The 22,350-nt window shown below is 43.1% G+C and overlaps 1 protein-coding gene across 2 annotated transcripts in view; it reads left to right on the top strand.

Annotated features, from left to right (window-relative positions):
* The window catches only part of TMEM123 (transmembrane protein 123), a 31,583-nt gene extending 19,107 nt beyond the window's left edge, over window positions 1-12,476 (top strand). Inside the window, exons 4-7 of one of the 2 annotated variants that reach the window (XM_030560429.1) lie at window positions 4,749-4,770; window positions 4,810-4,940; window positions 7,556-7,709; window positions 12,134-12,476. In XM_030560429.1, the coding sequence (XP_030416289.1) occupies window positions 4,749-4,770; window positions 4,810-4,940; window positions 7,556-7,709; window positions 12,134-12,158 (332 nt within the window). In that variant the 3' untranslated portion in view covers window positions 12,159-12,476. Of the gene's footprint in view, window positions 1-4,748; window positions 4,941-7,555; window positions 7,710-12,133 lie in introns of both variants that reach the window. The other variant, XM_030560419.1, reaches the window with a different exon arrangement.
* The last annotated feature ends 9,874 nt before the right edge of the window (window positions 12,477-22,350 follow it).

Here is a 22,350-nt window from a genome sequence, read left to right as displayed (position 1 = left end):
ATAAGCCTTTCGATACTGTCTCGCATGACCTCATAAATTAGGGAGATGCAACCTAGATGGAGCTACTATAGGTGGGTGCATAACTGGTTGGAAAGCCATTCCCACAGAGTAGTTATCAGTGGTTCACAGTCAAGCTGGAAGGGTATAACAAGTGGAGTCCTGGAGAGATCAGTTCTGGGTTTGATTTGGTTCAGTATCTTCATTAATGTTTTAGATAATGGCGTAGACAGTACGCTTAAAAAGTTTGTAGATGATACCAAACTAGGAGGGGTTGCAAGTGCTTTGGAGGATAGAATGAACATTCAAAATGATTTGGACAAACTGGAGAAATGGTCTGAACTACATATGATAAAGTTCAATAAGGACAAAAGCAAAGTACTCCATTTAGGAAGGGACAATCAATTGGAACCGACAAAATAGGAAATGACTGCCTAGGAAGGAGTACTGTGGAAACGGATCTGAGGGTTATAGTGGATCACAAGCTAAATAGGAGTCAACAGTGTAACACTTTTGCGAAAAAGAAAGATCATTCTGGGATGTATTAGCAGGAGTGTTGTAAGCAAGGCACAAGAAGTAATTATTCCGCTCTACTCTGCATTGATTAGGCCTCGACTGGAGTATTGTGTCCGGTTCTGGGTGCCACATTTTGGGAAAGATATAGGCCATGTCTACATCTAAAATTTTGCAGCGCTGGTTGTTACAGCTGTATTAGTACAGCTGTATAGGGCCAGCGCTGCAGAGAGGCCACACTTACAGCAACCAGCGCTGCAAGTGGTGTTAGATGTGGCCACACTGCAGCGCTGTTGGGCGGCTTCAAGGGGGTTTCGGGGAACGCGAGAGCAAACCGGGAAAGGAGACCAGCTTCGCCGCGGTTTGCTCTCGCGTTCCCCGAACCACCCTGCAAACCACAGGGAAGGAGACCTGCTTGCACGGAGGTTCGGGGAACGCGAGAGCAAACCGGGAAAGGAGACCAGCTTCGCCGCGGTTTGCTCTCGCGTTCCCCGAACCACCCTGCAAACTGCAGGGAAGGAGACCTGTTTGCTCGGGGAACGCGAGAGCAAACCGTGGCGAAGCTGGTCTCCTTTCCCGGTTTGCTCTCGCGTTCCCCGAACCACCCTGCAAACCGCAGGGAAGGAGACCTGCTTGCTCGGGGGTTCGGGGAACGAGAGAGCAAACCGGGAAAGGAGACCTGCTTCGCCGCGGTTTGCTCTCGCGTTCCCCGAACCACCCTGCAAACCGCAGGGAAGGAGATCTGCTTGTTCGGGGAACGCGAGAGCAAACCGGGGAAGGAGACCAGCTTCGCCGCGGTTTGCTCTCGCGTTCCCCGAACCACCCTGCAAACCGTAGGGAAGGAGACCTGCTTGTTCGGGGAACGCGAGAGCAAACCGGGGAAGGAGACCAGCTTCGCCGCGGTTTGCTCTCGCGTTCCCGGAACCACCCAGCAAACCTCAGGGAAGGAGACCTGCTTGCTCGGGGTTCGGGGAACGCGAGAGCAAACCGGGGAAGGAGACCAGCTTGATTACCAGAGGCTTCCTCAGGTATGCTGGGATACCTGCCTATTCCACTGAGGTCAAGAAAAGCGCTGGTAAGTGTCTATACTTGATTACCAGCGCTGGATCACCAGCGCTGGATCCTCTACACCCGAGACAAAACGGGAGTACGGCCAGCGCTGCAAACAGGCAGTTGCAGCGCTGGTGGTGCCCTGCAGATGTGTACACCTCCTAAGTTGCAGCGCTGTAACTCCCTCACCAGCGCTGCAACTTTCTGATGTAGACAAGCCCATAGACAAATTGGAAAGAGTCCAGAGAAGAGCAATAATGATGATTAAAGGCCTAGGAAACATGAAGTCTGAGGGAAGATAGAAAAAATTGTGGAACATGGTAACAGTTTTCAAGTACATAAAAAGTTGTTGCAAGGAGGAGGGAGAAGAATTGTTCTCTTTAACCTCTGAGGAGAGACAAAAAACAATGGACTTAAATTACAGTCATGGCAGTTTAGATTGAACATTAGGACAAACTCCCTATTGGGATAGTCAAATACTGGAATAAATTGCCTAAGGAGGTTGTGGAATCTCTGTCATTGGAGATTTTTAAGCGTAGGTTAGACAAACACCTGTCAGGGATGATCTGGATCCCAATCAGCACACAGCTGCAGCCCATGTGACATCATCAGGGATGAAACTAGGGTGGGGCATGCGAGGCAGCTGCCTCAGGTGCAGGCCTGGTGGGAAGGGTGTAAAAATGAGGTGATGCAGGATCAGGCCAAGTGGCGTCAGCCCCCTACCCTGACAGGATTGGGCACAGCAGCATTAGCAGGAGGCCAGGGTGCTCAGCGCCCTCACACACTGCAGAATTGTGGGTTCAGTGACATCAGCTGGAGTAGGCTTCCCAGCCCTAGGACAGCAGGAGCAGGCATGCTGCATGGCTGAGCTACCTGCTGCTGAGGTAGGAGACCAGTGATCTCGGGGGAGTAGGGAGGAGGGGGTAGGGAGCTGTGGAGCTGGGAGGAAGATGCAGGGGGCTAAGATCACAGGAAGGGGTTCAGCTGGGTCAGGGGGACAGACTCTAGGTGTCTGGCAGCAGTCCCTAAATGGTGAGCTAGATACTGGGGCACAATCCCTAGATGAGGGAGTTGAGAGCTGAGGGGCAGTCCCTGGATGGGGGATGGGATGCTGGAGGGGGCAGTCCCTATGTAGGTGGGCATTTTGCCCTGGACAGAGCACCCTTGCTCTACCAGGCAGGTATGTGTGCCAGCCCAGTGTTGGTGGGATCTGGATGCTGGGGCTGGGTGATGGGGTGGTATTACCTGGCTGAGGGCAGCCCCTGGGTGGAGGAGGCTGGACATATGGAGGAGAGTCCCTGGCTGTAGGGTATCCGGCACCAGGCAGGATTCCCCATCTTTGCAAGCAGGCTCTGCAACTGTGTTCTCCGGGTGCTCAGCACAGCCATGCTGCCAGAAGCCCCACAGAGGTGGGAGTGGTAATACACCAAGCAATGCCACCCTTACAGTGAATTAATTAATTTTAACAGTGAATGTTCTGACTCATTTTGCTGATTTAAAATGCTCTTGGTAGACATTGGCCAGCGTTGAAATGAAAGATGTATGTCATATTGCTGTCATATAGCAAATACTAAACCTTTTTGGTAGCTGTACAGGCAGCATATATATTGTGCGGATGTGGCCCACATAACACAGAGAGCTGCATATCTGGCCCACTGTGGTAAATAGGTTGAGAACCACTGCTCTAGGTCAGGGGTAGGCAACCTATGGCACGCATGCCAAAAGCGGCACGTGAGCTGATTTCCAGTGGCACTTGCACTGTCTGGGTCCTGGCCACCAGTCAAGGGGGCTCTGCATTTTAATTTAATTTTAAATGAAGTTTCTTAAACATTTTAAAAACCTTATTTACTTTACATACAACAATAGTTTAGTTATATATTATAGACTTATAGAAAGAGACAGTCTAAAACCGTTAAAATGTATTACTGGCACCCGAAAACTTAAAATAGAGTGAATAAATGAAGACTCGGTACACCACTTCTGAAAGGTTGCTAGCCCCTGCTCTAGATAATACTTAGTCCTGCCATGAGTGCAGGGGACTGGACTAGATGACCTCTCAAGGTCCCTTCCAGTCCTATGGTTCTATGATTAATTTTAAGATTTATCATGTTGAAAACTCCAAAAGATCTCAGTCCTGCAATCTCTCACACAAAGCCCTGATTCAGGAAAGCACGTAAGCACCTGCATAACTTCAGTAGTAAAGCATGTGCTTAAGGGCTTTCCTGATTGGGGTTACTTTCCTAAATTGAGGTCATAATTAGGAGTAGGGTTGGGCACAGAAATATCTTAATATGATCAAGGTTTGACACACCTGCTATTTAAGTAGAGTGAGTGTCATCTTCAAGAGGAACTTACGAATTTAGGCTGAAGCCTATTGGAGTTTTGCCATAGACTTTAATTGGAGCAATGTAAATATACTGGTATTTTATAGTAAAATTATTTTTCAAGGCCAGATTCCTATCACATTTAGATCAGTGTAAATCCAAATTAATTCTGTTGAGTTCAGCAGAGTCTCTGAAGTACACTTGTGAAATTGATCAGAATTTTTCCTCTTTTTTGGGTGAGGGCATCTTACAACCATAGTATTTGTATTTACATTATTCTCACCTAATGGACATGAGCATAATTGAATTCACAAGTGCTTTGGAATTCAGAGTTAATGGGGCACAGATGAAAGTGAACAGTTGTTGCTAACAATTTGCAGAAGTCAAACCCACCTCTCTTCCTACTACCTCCAAACCACTGTTATGGCTCTGAGCTCAAGTTAAGAAAAAGAAAAAGCAGGATGAAGAAATGCATCGTGCATAATGAACTCCCAAATGTGAGCTCTAGCTAGGCACAGGACAGAGCAGATTAAACAGCGGGGGGCCCTGTCACCCACTTCTGGAGGTCAGCACTGGGGACTAGCAGTTTAGGAAATGCACGTGGGTAGGTGGCCTCCAAGACCCAATAACAATGTGCTGGAGCGTAGGTGCCTACAGGAGCAGAACAACACCCAGAGTGATTAACGTGATTCCTCCTTTCTGAAGGGATAGTTTACCATTTTGTAAGGGAGCAAAAATAGCTATTTTTGACATAGGGAATCTTTCAAAATAGTGTTAATCGAAAGCTGCAATTTCATTCACAATTAGCATCATCTTTTTAAATATAATTTTCCATGTGATATCATTACTGTACACTGTTTATAGGTTCTACCAAAACAACCACCACCCAGACAACCACCAACAACCAGACAACCACCACCAACCACCAGACAACCACCAACAACAACCGGACAGCTTCATCAACCACCACCTCAAAACCCACAACAACCATACAATCAACAGCCAGTGTCACTGTGACCACCTCCAAGACTATGTCTCCTTCCAGCTCCGTCACAGGTACGTACTATAGGCTGCTGCCTATTTCCCACAGTGTGCTAACTTATATTCTTCTGTTGTCTGCATTGCTCTGCAGTTTTGAAAGCTTGTAAGTATCTCTGGTTACTTTAGCATTAAGAAAAGGCCATTTGACCCAATGTGCATTTGAGGTTTTTAAATGGCACAGCATGTTTGTGAATTCATATTCAGGAAATAAACATGCCAGACTTACAGTTAATTGTAGTTTTATCTGATTGGGCATTTTAGACATGTTTTTCCATTGTTTACAAACTGTAGCATTGAAAATTTCCTTAAAAGAAAGAAGAATCTACTGAGTTAGTGGTGTAAATCTTGAGTAACTCCACAGAAAGATTTACACAGGTATAATTGAGGTCAGATCCTGACCTGTTAACACTTAAATAAGAAGGAAGTTTTGTTAAGATGACTCAAGAACTTCGGACTCCAAGTCAATTTTGAAAATGTTACCTGGGACTTTGAAATGGGCATCCTACTCCTTTAAGACATTTTGAAAATTCAATCCTCAAGCTATTGTAAGGACAGTATATTCAAAGGTTTAATGTAAGATTTGATTGGTTCTTTGTTGAGGTATTAGGGGATGGAATTATATCTCATACACTTTTAGTGGTGACTCAATATTTTGAGTTCAGAGACACTTGTGTTTTACAGGAACAGTTAGCAGATATGATGGCTTGATTGTTCATGATGGATTAGATTGTTTATACTGACCTACCAGTAGGGTACTTTTTTAGCAGCTGTTCATCAGACCTTCATATGACCAAAATATGTCCTCTTTCTACTGCTATGGAAATTAAAATTGAAAACAACAAAAACATCAGTATAAACAAAATAGGTAAGAACTGTGCATCGGAAAGGTGACACACATTAGATAATATAATAAGTCTCTCTTATCTCCAGCTTCTGTTATTCTTTGATACCAGCTAAGCCCCTCATACTTGTTGAGTTCAATTAGTTGATGGTTTACAACCTCCAGATGCTGGAGAAGAATTTCCAAGAGTTATCTCTGTGCCTATAACAGGGAAAAACTGTAACGACAACACCATCTTACCATCTTGCAACAGTTACACAGTTAACATTCAGTTAGTGTGCTGGCAGTGAAGCCAAGAAAGACTCTACTTGCTGGCTAAACAGATAAGCCATTCTCTCTTTTAAAAGAGAGCTATGTTGGGTGAAAGCCTGTTATAGTAGACAGCAGGAACTCTGCAGGAGGCTAAAGAACTCCATTTCTGTATTTCTGTCATTCCTTCAGTTCTGTTTTCTTTGAAGGCCATAATTCATTGTGGGAGAAGATTTCATCATAAGTGCCAAATCTAAATTTCCATTTGAACTCAACTTATATTCTAAATAACCTCTCTTCACCCAATACAGCTCCTGTACATAACAATTCCATGTAAGAAGTATAGGCCCTACTGAGCTTATTTAACACCATGTGTCTGGATGGGTCATTGGCAGCAGGGGTTGAATTTGAGACTGCTAGATCTAAACACATGAGCCTCTACTGCCTGAGCTGAAAGATCTGTTAGCCAAGACTGTAACAGACTCATGAACCCCTGTGTGTGGCCAGGCACCAGTAGAGGGGGACAGAGTGCCACACTGAGTGAATTACAGTTCACATCTGACAACCTTTATTCATATGAATATAAAGCTGTCAGTCAATGTTTCCTAGCAGGCAGCTGCTGACCCAAACAACTTTCATCATTGACACTTATAAATAGATCATGTGCTTCAAGTTAGGTGAAGCCTTTTAATGTGGGAAGTGCCTGTTAACCTCAGCAGGTGCCATGGCACATTTGGTTGGCCACATCAGCTCAAATTGGATCTTTTGATGGGATGTTCAATTAGTTAAACCACTCTGGAATTGGAATCTGCCTGGGTGAAGGTGTGGGGTGGGTTTCCCAGGCGCATAATCTCTGGGGCAGGAATCTGTCATAGGTGGATGGTGATTGTGCAGGTTTCTTTGGGCTGAATAGCTGTATCTACCGGTGAGGAACCCAGTTTTCCTAACCCACTGAGTTAGGAGTTAAGGTTATGAGTTTTGATTCAGGTAGACTAGTAGTTTATAAGGAAAAGTGTGTGGTAAAAATATATCATAGTGCAGGAATCTATGGAAATTAATATTAATTAATTAATATGATGGGTTTGTTTGCTGTTCCAAAATTCCAGTTCCCCTGTGGATCTCTGGAAAGCACCAACCTTGAAGAGAGTTTGTCGCGCTTTCCACTCCATACCTGGCCAGCTCCACTGACTGGAGGAGAAAGAGGTGTGGGGGTAGAGGAAGTTGCCTGCCAGTTGGACTCTTGCCAACTCCTGTGCAAGTGTATAAGGGAGGAGAGTGGCTCCTAGTGCCATCCTCCTCACTCATTGTATGTGCTGAAGCTGGCCAGAATCTGGCACTCCAGGAATGTGGCTGTGGGTTCCAGTGGAATTGGTTGATATTTTACCAGCAGCAAGGTATAAAGTTGTCACCTAAAGTCCTCAGATGATGTGTTGATTGGGCAGAGGGTATATAAGAACCTAGACAGATAGAACTACAGTCACAGTACATTACATCAAGAGTTACAAGCGTCATAAAAACTGTCTTTTTATTTTCGTCTTAGCCACGCCAAAATCTGCAGCTGTGCTATCCAGAACCTCCAGATTTGATGTGGGCAGTTTTTTTGGTGGCATTGTGCTGACACTGGGAATGTTAGCCATTCTCTACGTTGGATGTAAAACATACCACTCAAGAAGAGGTGTTCAGTACAGAACCATGTAAGTTTTTTGGAAGCATGTTCCCCTTTTAATTTGTTAGTTTCTTGTTTGGAAATTAAGAGAAGAAAATGCTCTACTTTTTTGCTCAGTGGAGATTTTTTTAAAAAAAAAAAGCAGGTCAGTATCTCAGCCGCTTAGAGCCTTCATCAGTTTCACCTCCTCAACTGATCCTCAATTATTCATGGGACCTATCTTTATTGGGGATTTTCTTGCTTAAATTTTAAGCTACTTGTTTGTACATTGTCTAGGAAAATGCACCATTATGCTAGGCCCTGCAATAATACAAATAAATAATAATTGTAATCTGTTGTGTCAAATCCTTTCTTACTACCTACCCTGCCCTTTGGCTAGTCTAAATTCATTAATTCTGCTTTTTTTGTTGTCCTTGTTTATGTCCCTGAAAGTTCTGACTGATTCTAATCTTGTTTCCACTTCCTTCTCCAATTCCACTACAGGGTTAGGTTTGGGTTTTTTGTGGGGTGGAGGGGTTGACCTTCAGATCTTTTGAGAATTTCCTCAGAAAGATATATTGATCATCTCTGATTCTCTGCATTCTTCTTTTGCTTATTACTGTTATGCTGTCATTGTGCTGCCTTTTAGAACCTCCAGCCCTCTTCCAGAATTTTGCATGTTAATATTTACTAGAATTCTTCACTGCTGAATATTTCTTCCATGAACTCTGATGCCTAAAGAACTCTCTCTCACCCAGACCCTTATCTCTCTTTCACATCTGCACACTCACCAGTCCTATCATTTCTTGGTATTCTGCATGTAGCTACTCTTCCTCTACTTTCCTCTCTATCCCTCCTGTACTTATTGTACCTATCTGTGGTGACATTCCAGTAGCTGTATGATCAATAAATAGTCATTTGTCCACACTTCTTCTTCCTAGTTTCTCATTCCTTTCCATCTGCGTATAGACTCTTTTGATGGTATTTTTTCTTACTCTTCATTTTCTGTAGTAGAGCAATTCTGCTTTTTATGTTATCTTGGATGTGTTGGATTCACATGCCAGATTCTTGGAATTAAATTGTCCCTCTTTCCCCCTTACAATCTACCATAATTTATGGACTGGCTAACAAGCCAGTTTTGAATCCAGGGTTTATTACCTCATCTGCTTAAGCAGAGACTGTCTATATCAGTCACCCCTCATCACAGAAAGCATTCCAGTGATCTGTAGCCAATATTTACAAACTAAAGCCTTAACTGGAGCACTCATGTTTGAAAATGTTGAAGTGAACCTCAAATCCTCCCCTCTACAATATAGGCCCATCCCCTGGTTTGTCTCCTATCTTACTCTTGACTCTCCAAGAGATCACATGTATTGAGTCTGCCTTCAGGTCTCTTCTCAAATCCCTGAAGTCAGATAACTTGGTCTTTTGTTTCTTACCTAACACTCCCTTCACTTGTTCCTAGATGGGTTAGACTTAGTGGAAATGCCCCTATCATTTTCTAGGTTTCTCATCACATTCATTACCAGATCATAGAATCATAGGCTTGGAAGGGACCTTGCGAGATCATCTAGTCCAGTCCCATGCACTCAAGGCAGGACTAAGTATTCATCCTGGTGCCTGTTTCTTTATATGGGTCACATCTTGGACTGAGTTCCTTGCTGTAGAGTCACTAATTAGGATCACTTGCCTTTGCTTTATTTTTTAATCCCATGCAGTACTTGTTTCTTAGTCACTGACCAAGCTACGGCATATTTTTGGTTTATTAGTGGTATGTTACTCCTTCTTGTAGCGGAACAATAGCTATTTTGTCAGGACATATTTCAACTGTATAGGTTCAGAGAATGTCTTTTGCTTTTCTTACTAAGCTGCCTGTGCTCTTTTTTCATTGTGCACTACTGTCCAAACTGTAATCTCACCGTGGGGTGTTAGACCCTCTGGGACAGGAGCTGGAACGTCTTTACACTGGATTACCTTACTCCCTATGGCTTCCATTCTCCATGTCAGTTGAAGGTGTTTGTTTTACTTTAGGTGACTTGTTAGAACTTGATAGTGTCAAGGGATTCCGGTACATCTCCCTCTTTTGAGCTTGCTAGTCTCAGGATCCATTGAGTCATGGCTTCACCCCTTCATCATCAACAGTGACTCTTCCAACACCCCACTGTTCATCCAGCCTCCACCAGCCCCCTCCAAACAAAGAAGCACATAGAAGAGTCATCAGCTAGCTCTTATTTTCAGTCATTCTTTCCCCAGTATTGCCAATCCTAAGCATTCAAAAATCATTTTTCAGCCCTCCCCCCGCCAAGATCATAAGATGAGTTTAAAATCAATAATTATTAAAAATGGGCATTCTTTTTCCCTGCCTTTTGTTTTTTGAGTTTTTTTGATTAGTGCTTTTTAACTTTTTCTCCACAACAATGACTAGAAACATCTTTGTTTAAAAGGAAAGCCGAGGTGCCTCATGTACTCACATGACTCCAGAGGGTGGGCTATGAGAATAACATCATATCTTCTGGAAGTTGTCACAAAATTGGGAGTTGGCAATACTGCTTTTCAAAGCACTGTAGTGTTAGTTGCCCCTGTCCTTTCACAAGAATCATTCTATGAAATATCCTCTCTGATTTTACTCTCCTCCGTTTTTAAAAACTGTCTTGTTTTTACTTTTCTTGTTAAACCTGTGTGGACACTTAGGAAATAATGACCACATTGTCAAAATAGCTATTGATAAAAAGCAGGCAAAATGAGGTACTTGATCGATTGGAACATATGATATACCAGTTAGTGAATCTGCATGAAATGCACCCTGGAAGTTTAGGGCTGGTTAATGAACCTATCAAACGAGTAAAATCTATTTTGAAAGGGGTGTGGATAACTGGAAAAGCATTAGACAATTAGGAGAAAAAAACAAGGGTTTCTCAGAAGTGATGTCCTGGTAGTTGCCATTTGGCATCTTTAAATCCAAATGCCAGGAAAATCGAGAAGAAATTGGAGAAAATATAAAGAACAGATATCAAGGGCCTTATTTTCAGAGCAACTGGGCACCAGCGGCTCCCTCCTGGACTTCAATTGGAGTTTTGGATGCTCAGCATTTCCAAAAGTCAAGGCCAAAAAGGATAACACAACCATAAGCAAGAAGCAATGCAGGTTTATAGAGACAAATCAGGCTAAATAAACTTTAATTGTTTTTCTGATTAAAATTTCAAAATTATTGACTGAAGAGAAGTAAGGTAGATGACGGTTGCCTTCAACTCTCATTGCCTTCAACCATTATTATACATCAGCCATTTTATTTTGATTGCAGGTGCTCCATCATTAGCAAAGCAGCTAACGCAGGCAATCGTTATACATCAAGAAATTTGTTACTGGAATGCCCTATATTAAAATCCTGTTGTTGTTAATAATTTATTTATATTGCAGTAAGACCTATAGATCCCACCCGAATTGTACTAGGCACAATACAAACGTAATAAAGAGATGATCCCTGCCCTGAAGAGTGTACAATCTGGGGATAAGTGGAGCCATTCTTTTTCTAAAGCCAATTTTTTTTCTAAAGCCAAAAAGAGAGCATCAAATATCCAGAGAATATAGGATTGGGCCTGTGTGCAGCAAGAAAAAATGTTCTTTGTGTTCTGGTGACATACTTGTTGTTTCTCTTAGTTTGTGTAACCGCTGGGGTAATGTCTGTGAGTAGTAAATAAAACACCAGGTAAAACAGTTGATGTGTAATAGCAATTGAAGTCACAGGAGTGTTCAGTGAACAAGACATGCAGAGCCCAAGTGTTTGTTTCTCCAAATAATACACTATTAGCCATTTGTTTCAAAATGTTTACCTGCCCCAAAAAGGACATCTGCATTGGATTGGAGTTTTCAGAAAGCATTATCAAAAAAATGCAATCCAGCACATAAATTCATGTAGGATTAACACTAGAAAATTGTCTTGTTTGGTTTTAAATAATTTCATTTTTGAGGGTAGAAGAGAAAGAAATAGTGAATAGCTTCAATCACTAATATAGGCAAGGGAGGACAGAATAAAATGTACACATTGTGAACTTTGGTAGTTACCTAGCTAGATGAATGAAATATGAAAACACTGCAATGTCTTATATATCGAGCAAGGCTTAAGGCATGTGGTGAAAGATAAGTGTTTTAACATCGGGCCTGATTCCGAGAAGCACTGAGTAACAGAATCCCATGCAATTTCCACTATATACATCTGACGAAGTGGGTATTCACCCACGAAAGCTCATGCTCCAAAATATCTATTAGTCTATAAGGTGCCACAGGATTCTTTGCTGCTTTTACAGAATCCCATACAGGCATTGTGGGTGCTCAACACTTGCCAGGATGAGTGCCTTTAATAGCAAATAAGCCTTGCTAGCAGTAGAGTGCGTCATGACATTCTGAAACTTTTGATATCGTATTGTAGAGCATTGATGATTTTGCAAATGATTAATTACCATGTTTCTGTTACAGTGATGAACATGATGCTATCATTTAAAGATACTTCAGAGAAGACAATGGGGAAATTCCACCCGATCACTGCTTTTAAAACATCTGTTTGAAAAAGTTTTTTTCCATTCATAACGGTAATCCCAGTCTCTAATGCATCCATAGATCTGATCCTGCACAGTGTCAAGATCTTCCCAAGTACACTGAGCTCCCATTTATTTCAGTGGAAGCTGGAGGAAGTTAGTACTTTGAGAAATATGCCCTGTTGTTGATGCAATTTTAAAAAAAAATCCTTTAAAGTTTGTTACCTAATGATGAACTGAAATGCTTTTTAAAATAAATGCATAGAAACTTTTGAGATACCAAATCATTACCATAATATACCATGTGACATTACAATTGTGAATACATTTGATTATTGCCTACATACTCCATAAATGCGGATGGTTCTACGTTGGGTACAACAGGCTGAAAAAAATACTAGTTGCAGTTAAGGAAAAATGCAATAGGCTTGGCAGGTAAAATACAAGAGGAAGTGACTTTGCTACTATTTTGTGTTAATGTGTGTTTATTTGTAACTTGAAACTTGAGATGGACTTTTGTTAATGTTTCGGGAACCTCAGACTGTTTTTTAACAAAAATATTTCGGTTCAGTGCTGATGCTAGTAAAGGGATGTGAGATTATTCCAATTTATCAAATTACAATTTATAATGTTGTAAACTATCCAGAACAGGATGATCGAAAATGTACTTAAAATATGGTCTACCGATGATCAGTGATCTGTGGGCATATTCCTTGATGGGTCTTCACAGAGACTACTCATAACTGTTCATAGTGTGGGGGACACAATTTAAATATTCTGGTATGCGGGGTTCAGGGCAGGGCAGAAATCTGAGGGGACACATGACCCTATGTGCTATTTCCACCACATTGTCTCTGGTCTGCAGAATAAAATATAGTGAGAATCAAGCTGTGGGGAACTGGGAGGGGGAGGAGATACAGTCCATGCAAGTACTTGTCTCTTATGAAGTGGTCTACAAGTTGAAATGGGCTAGATAATCATTGTAATATACAGGTTTTATTTAGAATTAAATTAGTGGTTCATATCCAGCAAATCACAATGGTATGATTGAGATAAAATTGTATTTAAAAAGTTTGCCTCCTACTGTGAATATGAAGATTTCCACTGAAAATTGTTCTAGCTTGAATGTAATTTAAAATCCCTACTTTGTTTTATTCGGAAGCTTTATACAGGGTTTCTAGTAAGATTTTAGGAAGAATTGGGAATAACTCTCCAAATGCAAGTGATAAAATATAGTGTGTAGGACAGCATTTAAAATATATATCTATGCCTGCATTCTTAACATTGTTTGCAGGACCTGGTGCTTCGGTACTTACAGATTATTATCTAGTCCAGGGATGGCCAACCTGTGGCTCTGGAGCCACATGCAGCCCTTCAGAAGTTAATATGCAGCTCCTTGTATAGGCACTGACTCCGGGGCTGGAACTACAGTCACCAACTTTCCAATGTGCTGTGGGGTGCTCACTGCTCCACCCCTGGCTGTGCCCCCACTCCACCCCTTCCCACCTCCTCCCCTCAGCCTGCTGTGCCCTTATTCCCCTGTCCGTCCCCGTCCCCCCCCCCCCCCCGCCGCCTCCTGCATGCCACGAAACAGCTGATTGGGAAGTGCAGGGAAGTGGGAGAGAGGGAAGTGCTGATCAGCACCAGTGGGTGGGAAGTGATGGGAATGGGGGTGGGAGATGATGGGGGTGCTGCTGATGTATTACTGTGGCTCTTCTGCAATGTACCTTGGTAAATTCTGGCTCCTTCTCAGGTTAGCCACCCTGATCTAGTCAAAAGTCCATTGAAGTCAATGAAAAGACTCCCACTGGGTGATATCAGTGGGCTTTGAATCAGATCTTTATTTCATTGAGAGTCATATGCAAGGGGCCTGACACTGATTTCTAATTCCCTTCCTGTTTACACTGTGTAATTGTATTCATTTCAGTGGATGTAGTCCTGATTTACACTGATATAAGAAGATCCGAGTGAGGCTCAAAGACTACAAATCCTGGAGTTCCTTTAGATTATTTCAGCTGCAATGAGCTAATGTTCAAATCCAGTCAGTTTCCCTTTGCAGCTGGCCCTGTATGGAAAAGTTCCTCTAATGGAGAGCTGCTTTGATGGTTACTACTAATGATAATTGTAATGAAAATGATGATTCACCATCTAAGACACAACCACATATGTATTAGACAGCTGTTGAAAAGTTTGCCCAGAGGCATTTTTGCATGCAAGATAGCCTGTAGTGTGTGATGCAGCACCTTGGTGGAAACAGGTCTTATACCAGTTACTTTTTTTTTAGAAATATTTCACTCTTTTAAGTCTTGCACTTTCATAGGATTTTATTAAAAAAAAATGTTCTAAACATAATTCTTTCTGTATATAAGACAAGACTTCACCCTGCAAACCCTGCTGTGGGTAGTCCTTACTCACGCACTCCCTTTGCAATCAGTAGAGTTACTTGTTTGAATACTCACAGGAGTAAGGGTTTGCAGGGCTATGCCATTAAAACTTTTTTTTTCTCTTGTTTTAAAAAAAAATGAAGTATTTTAAGTGATTGTTAATTTCACTGCTTTGGGGAAAACCTTGTCTTTTTCTTTTTATATGTATATATAAAGAGTACAGCTAAACTTTACCAGTTTGCAAATCATTGTTCTACAGGACTTTTTTTTGTAGTTGCCCAGAGTTTTACTGTATTAAGTGCTACTCAGTAGAGTTACTGAGATCCTCTGACCTCTGTTGTGCAGATGAATAATAAAATGAAATGTTTGCCTTTATTACCAGAATGTCAGATCCAATGCATTTTTGATTTTATTAAACAGTTTTTAATTCCTTAAGAATCATTCCCCAAAAAATGTTGGATGAAAATGTCAATTTACAGTATACAGGTATTTAATGATCTGCTTTTTAGATGGTAGAACACAAAAGTTTAATTTTTTGCCAGAACTTCTGCAGTTTAAAATACGTTTTATTTTATTGTTTGAAGTTTGTGTGTGGAAAACCATATTAATGTCTGCAGTTAAGATGTAGCAGTAAATGATGCAAAGGAAAGTTAAATTCCTTTTTTGGGGGAGGTTGTATACTGTAGGAAATGAAAATTGAGTCCTACTCACCATTAAGGTTCAGAATTTAAATTCTAATGAAAGGGGAATGGATTTCAGCCTTATGGTCAGTTGACTGTCAAAATGATACTAGTCAGATAATGACAGAACTCTTTGCTGTACCTTAATATGTGTAAAGTACATAGATAGACCTCGGTCCTGCAAGTTGCTCCATGTTTGTGGTCACTTGTACCCAGGTGCAGGTGGACTTGAATTCAGTTGGACACCATGTAGATGCAGGGGTCTATCCATATGTAGTAACTTGAAGAACCAGGGTCTTAAAATGCATAGCTATTTAACTAACTTGATTGTCTGAACATTGCTAACCCTCTATGCTTATCCTATGGACACGCAGCTCATCTGTGGCAAAAATCCCAGCCCTGTGCTCAGCCCTCTAGGCTGTGTTGCCTTATTGTAAAGCTGTTTGAACTTATCTACTCTGGAAATGTTAGCTGCATTATGAGAACATACAGTGGAAAGTTCCCAAGATCTAACAATGCATCCATTCTGGAAGTGTTATACAGAATATGCAGGTAGTCTCTGAGTTGTAGAACTGGTTGCCTTATAATGAAATACAAGATGTTAAAGCCTCAGTTCAACAAAACACTTAAGCACATGCTTAACATCAATGGGATTTATGCACATATTTACGTGCATTATTGAATCAGTGTCTAAGAGAACTAGAATAAACAGTGGCTCAATCTCACTGCACAATTATTTTGGCACCTCCCTCCCCCTGGATGGAGAATAAGAAGTTGAAAGATGTTCTTCCTTTTGTCATCAAGTACTCTTTCCTTTCAGAATCTGTTATATAATACTCACCATAGCCCCCTAAAATAAGTTGCCTTGAAAGTTAAGTGCTGCCTAGCATCCAATGTGTTTTTAAAAAGGGGAGAGGGAGTGGGGGAGAAAAGTACAGTGCAGGCATCAGATGTGAGATTTTAAATTTTAAGCTATTCAAATGACTTCCTTCAGTCTTGGCTTGAGCTTTTGATCCCAATGAGATGTACAAAATGAGCCTATGATCTACCTTCAGACATTATTCAAGTTACCTGTATGGGGAAAAAAACATCATTTTGGAGTTTTGCCCACACTGGTAACTTACAAAAGGGCAATCTGTTTTTGCTCAAACTTCCATTTAATAAAAAATAAAATTTGGACTGAGACCAAAAGTGCAAAATTGGACCACAAAAGGAATCTGAGAATCTGTGGATGTTCTAATAATGCAGAGTTTTCAAAGCCAACAACAAAAAATGGGCAGGGCTAGAGTTCATGAGTTATTGCAGGGTTTTTTTTAAACCCCTACATATTTGCCTTATTTTTTCTTTTGTGAAGTGTTTATGCTTCACTTAAACTAAATTCACCTTTTGTCATAGCCTGAAAATTCTGCTCTCCATTATATACACAGCATTCCCATCCTCCACACCTCGCAGGAGAACAGGATCTCAACTGAATTACATTATGCAGGTTTCAGAGGACATCTTTCCTCAAAATAAAAGTCTGTCCCTTCTAACTCGAATTATCATGTGATTTTTTTTTTTATAGAAACTGTTTGCAATTTTCATTCTCCAGCTTTATCATAATGACATCTATCAGGCCAAAACTTAAGTTGAAGCTAACTGCTGTGATTGTTTCCTCTGACTGCAAGTGCTCTATTTAATCTTGAAGCATGTACTTGCACAGCTGTTTCACCCTGCTGCTCTATTTTTATCTTCTGGAAATGGAAAATTACTGACCTATAACTTTGCTTCTCTGAAGACAGAAGTGAGCATCCTGTTATACTGTGTTTTAGCTTCCTAGGGCAAAACCTGAAGCATATCCCCAAACTGTTAAGATTATGAGTCCCTAAACCACTGTAAGAGTGGGGAGCAAGAGCCTAGTTAAGTAGCAGTTGCAAACCACCTACTCAGCTTAACCTCTGACCTTGGAGCTTTCCCGTTGGTTCCTTGCTGGGCAGGGGTAAGAACTACAGGAAGCAAGGTCAGCAACAATGGCTTGAAGATCTTTTAAAAAAAAAAAGAAACTGAAAGCCTACTAGCATTTCTTCTATAAATATAACCCCCACGCACACGTGTGCAGACACTCATCTCTAGTAGGGAGGAAGGCAGGTGTTTGAGAAACCTGTCAGAATGGTTTAAAAGGAAACAGAATTACTGGTCAATAACTTTTCCCTTCTGAAAACATAGTACCTGAGTGTATTCATACCCTGGAGAATAAAATTCTAGGGACTGTCATGGATTCAGCCTGTCACCAGTCTCCTGGGAGTGACTTCTTTAATGGGCTGGGTCCCAAGGGCCCCCACACTTCCACCAGGGCAGCCCTGTGGCATCCAAGACTCTGGGATGGGGCCTTCAGTACCAGCAATCCCCATCTCTCTCCACAGCTCCCTGCAGTGAATCCAGCAATACCAGACACCTGTGGAAGGCTCATATACGCTATTAGGGCACAAAACTCTCAGTGAGTACTGTATTTGCAGAGACAACAGAAAGCCTTTTCAATCAAGAAAAGAATTTATTGATCACCTGACTATGGAAACTGAAAGTCCTTAAGTTAGCGAAGAGGCCACGCCATTGCCATCAGCCAGCCAAGCCATAATGAATTCTATTTCTGGCCCTATGTCCTTAGACCTTAGCCCAGAGGTTCCAGCCTCTTCTAGAAGCCAACTGTATATCTTTTGTTCTCCAGGCAGGGCCGTGCTGAGCTCACAACTTCTCTGGCCGGAGCTTCCCGCTGCTGAGAGTTGACGCATGAGTCACTAGAGTTTGCATTGTCTCTCTGGACCCCTTACTGAGCTGGGTATGTTTCAGCCAGTTCTTTAATGACACTATTCCTTCCAGGCAGGGAGGTGACACCCCCACACAGTCTTTTTAGTCTTCCCCTCCACCCCGCATTGCTTGTCACTGCTAAGTATGGGGAGAAATGGAGACATGCGTAGGATTCATAACAATATTACAAAAAATATAACACAAGATAGAGCAGTTTCATATCCTCTCTTAGTTCTTGTCTGTTAGCTGACACTAACAGGATGCACGTGGGGAGTTTTCATGCAGTCTCCTGAGCTCTTTTGTTACCCCAAAATTTTTGGTTTGAAAACTGGATAGGATTGTGGCATTCCCTTCTCCCACTTGTCTGCCAGGGAGAAAGAAGACCAGTGAACCCACAGTCTGCCATGTGTCAGCCATATTGGCTGCAGCCTGGGGTGTCCTTATCCTAGGCTGGGTAGGAAGTGACTAGGGTGACCACCTTTTCAAATGCAAAAAATAAGACACATGCAGGAGCTCTGTCCCCTCCGTGGCCCTGCCCCCTGCTCCTCAGCCTCCTGAGGCCATGCCACCTGGCCAGAAGCTGGAGTAAGACAATGGTAAAACTGATCCAAGAACAGCCACCAGCCTGTGGCCCTGCCCTCTGGGGCATGCCACCCAGGGCCAGGGAATGGATCCAGGGCTCCCCACAATGGTCCAGGCTACCTGGACGGCTCTTACTACTGCCCGGCTCTGGCTTGGCCAGGGGCGGGGCTTGGGGGGAGGGAGAGGAGGAGTAGGGCCTCATGGAGGGGGACGGTGGTGGGGGGGGGTAAGCCCTACCTCAGCTCCCCACATATACACACTGGGAAGAGGCTGATACCACCCTGAGCCTTGTGCAGGCTCAGAGCAATGCTGCAGGGCATCTGGGACAAATGTACCTTTCAGGATTGTTCCACCCAATTAGGGATGGGTGGTCACCCTAGAAGTGCCCCTTTGAGCATTTGGGGGGCATTGGTGTAGGTTTGTCCCCTCCAACATTGTTAACCTAGCCATATCGCTGTGTCGCAAGGTCTGAAGCAGCAGGGATGCAGCGTCCTCCCCCTCATTGGCAGCCTGTCAAACCTTTTAGTCCCAGATTTGGACCTTAGCGTCCAAAATATGGGGGTTAGCATGAAAACCTCCAAGCTTAGTTACCAGCTTGGACCTGGTACTTGCTGCCACCACCCAAAAAATTAGAGTGTTTTGGGGCACTCTGGTCCCCCCGAAACCCTTCCCTGGGGACCCCAAGACCCAAACCCTTGAGTCTCACAACAAAGGGAAATAAATCTTTTCCCTTCCCTCCTCCAGGTGCTCCTGGAGAGATACACAGACACAAGCTCTGTGAATCTAAACAGAGGGAGTCCACCCTCTGTAATTCCAATCCTGGAAACAAAAGCACTTTCCTCTTCACCCAGAGGGAATGCAAAATCAGACTTCCCCCTGACGTCTTCCTCCCACCAATTCCCTGGTGAGCTGCAGACCCAATTCCCTGAAGTTCCCCACTAAAGAAAACTCCAACAGGTCTTGAAAGCTTTATATAAGAAAGAAAGAAAAATACATACAAATAGTCTCTCTGCATTAAGGTGACAAATACAGGGTCAATTGCTTAAAAGAATATTGAATAAACAGCCTTATTCAAAAAGAATACAAATCAAAGCACTCCAGCACTATATTCATGTAAATACAAAAGAAACAAACTCTTTGGTACTCACAACTTGGAAACAGAAGATTAGAAAGCAGAAACTACTTCTCCAAAGCTCAGAGAAAGCAGGCAGACAGAAAACAAAGACTCAGACACAAACTTCCCTCCACTCAGAGTTGAAAAATCCGGTTTCCTGATTGGTCCTCTGGTCAGGTGCTTCAGGTGAAAGAGACATTAACCCTTAGCTATCTGTTTATGACACAGCCCCCTCGGACAAGGTGGCTCTGTTGCCAGGCGCAGCCTTGTGGCTTCTCTATCCTTGTTCAGCTACAGATATTACACTGCAGCTTCTTGACTTCCCTCGGGGGGGGGCTACTGGGGTCAGCTCCTCCCCAGTGGGTTTATCAGAATCCCGTATCTGGGGTGACCCCAATGGTGCCTTTTCTCAGTCCGCTTGGTGGTCTCTTCATATCTGGACCTACTGTCCACAAACTGATCTGCCGGTCAGCCGGCACTACATGGATTCTTAGGTGCTTGATCCAGCCACATATTAAGCTCGGGGGGGGGGGTCATATTTCATAGACTTGCCCTAAATCAATCAAATCATACAATGATTCCAGGATTGTACTTACAGAGATGACCTGCACCTGTAGCTAGTGGCGGGGGGGAAGAAGGGGGTAGAGTGAGAGCAGTCGGTTTCAGCAGTGTTACTGAGCCTATTCAGTAGGTGTGAGCAGTTTCCATACATGGCTCTTGGATTCTGCTGGTCAGAGGGGTACCTTACTCACTGTTCCTGGTCTCAGGCCTACTGAGTTCAGGGACACCGGTGCCACATACACAGAAGCATGGAACATTCTGAGCCAACAGCTTGTTTGCTCAGCATTCACAGGCGAAATGAGGAAGAGGAGAAAGCATGTTCACTGCAACTACAGGAACCCACAAAACACTTGTGGCGCAACTTCCTGATAGTAACATCTCAAAACAGTAGCAGAAAAACCTGGTGGTTTGGTGATGGTCTGGGCTAGCTCCTCAGCTGACAAAGTGGCAGCACTCCACTGAAGCCAATTGAACTGTGCTGATCTATAGCAGTTCAGAATCTTGCCCTGTGACTTCAGCTGATGCCAAATCAGCTCATCAGGTTCAACGGCTGCTGTTTAACATCATTTTAAAATTTCCCCAAAGCCTGAACACATCTCCCGCCAGTACAAGAAGGGCAGTGGGTTTAGAATGCTGACATTTTACAACCGCCTGGAGTCTCTTGGGCAGCAGCATTACATAGGAAGTCAGTGTTTATGGTCCCATTTTTGTTTACCACTGTCCGCTGCAAAACTCTTGCACAAAGGGTTGAAGAAAGTTCAATGCTGAGTAGAAACTGTTCTTTTCTATTATTGTATCAGCAACTGAAGCTCTGCCAAGAACTAGCACTCAAAAACATTTTCAAAGCTGACACTGGTAATTTTCAAACACGGCGTTGGGCACCGCATGAAATAAGAACAATAGTTAATTGGTATAAAAAGAATAGAAACCACTGAGTCCTCCGAACAATACTTTCCACTGTATAGCGATTAATGTCATTAAACCTTACTCCCTCTGCCTTCACCCTAAAAGACTCTGTGTGCACTGGACCTCAGCTACCCTGCTCTTGGCTTCATTATACACCACTTTGCTCGCCAACAGTGTCACCATGAGAAGCATATCTCCCTAAGTGCTGTCTGATTGCTTTTCACAGCAGTAGGACCTGGAACTGGCACATTGTCATCTACACCAACCTTTAGATCACAGCAAGCTGGGGTGTAAAGCTACCCTGCACAAATATACCACACATTAAGCACCTGGGTGGAACCTGTGGGCATGCACTAAATGTTCCCCAGTGCACTTTGGGCTATGCTGCATTGAAATAGGAGTAGGTCAGTGTTTCTCAAACTATTGTACTGGTGACCCCTTTCACATAGCAAGCCTCTGAGTGCGACCCCCTTATAAATTAAAAACATTTGTTTATATATTTTACACCATTATAAACAGTGGAGGCAAAGCGAGGGTTTAGGGTGGAGGCTGACAGCTTGCGACCCTCTCCTCCCCACCCCATGGAATAACTTCACAACCCCCTGAGGGAGGGGTCCCGACCCCCAGTTTGAGAACCCCTGAAGTAGATCCAAGCACACTGGGGAATTGTTAGTGTGCAGCAACAAGGTCCACATGCACAGCAGGTTACTACAGGGTAGCGTGACACCCGTTTGCCATAAACTGTTGTCTAGACAAGCCCTTGAACACAATGTCAAGCTGCATTGCACTGATCCATAGACAAAGACCAGAAGGGACCATTATGATCAACTAGACTCACCACCTGCATCACACAGGCGGGATCTGAGCTTTGGGGCTGCAGGGAAGGGACTGATCAGGACTCTGAGCCAGCTCTTTCTGAAATACGACATCTGCTCCGTAAAAATCCCAGACAGTTCCTCTTCTTTTGAAAAACCAACTCAAGAGTGTGGAGGATCAAACAAAAGAAATGTCTGGGAAAACCGGATGTATGGTAACTCTTATGCTCATGGCCAGCACGTAAATATCCCCTTTGGGAAAGCTAGGCCCCCCCCGCCCTCTCCCCAGCCAGGGCCCTTCTGCTGGAGGTCCTGTCCCCCCCTTGCCCACC

Source organism: Gopherus evgoodei, chromosome 1, assembly GCF_007399415.2.
Source record: "Gopherus evgoodei ecotype Sinaloan lineage chromosome 1, rGopEvg1_v1.p, whole genome shotgun sequence".
Lineage (NCBI taxonomy): Eukaryota > Metazoa > Chordata > Testudines > Testudinidae > Gopherus > Gopherus evgoodei.
The sequence above is the reverse complement of the archived record's forward strand: the minus strand, read 5'-3'. Positions and strand labels throughout refer to the sequence as shown.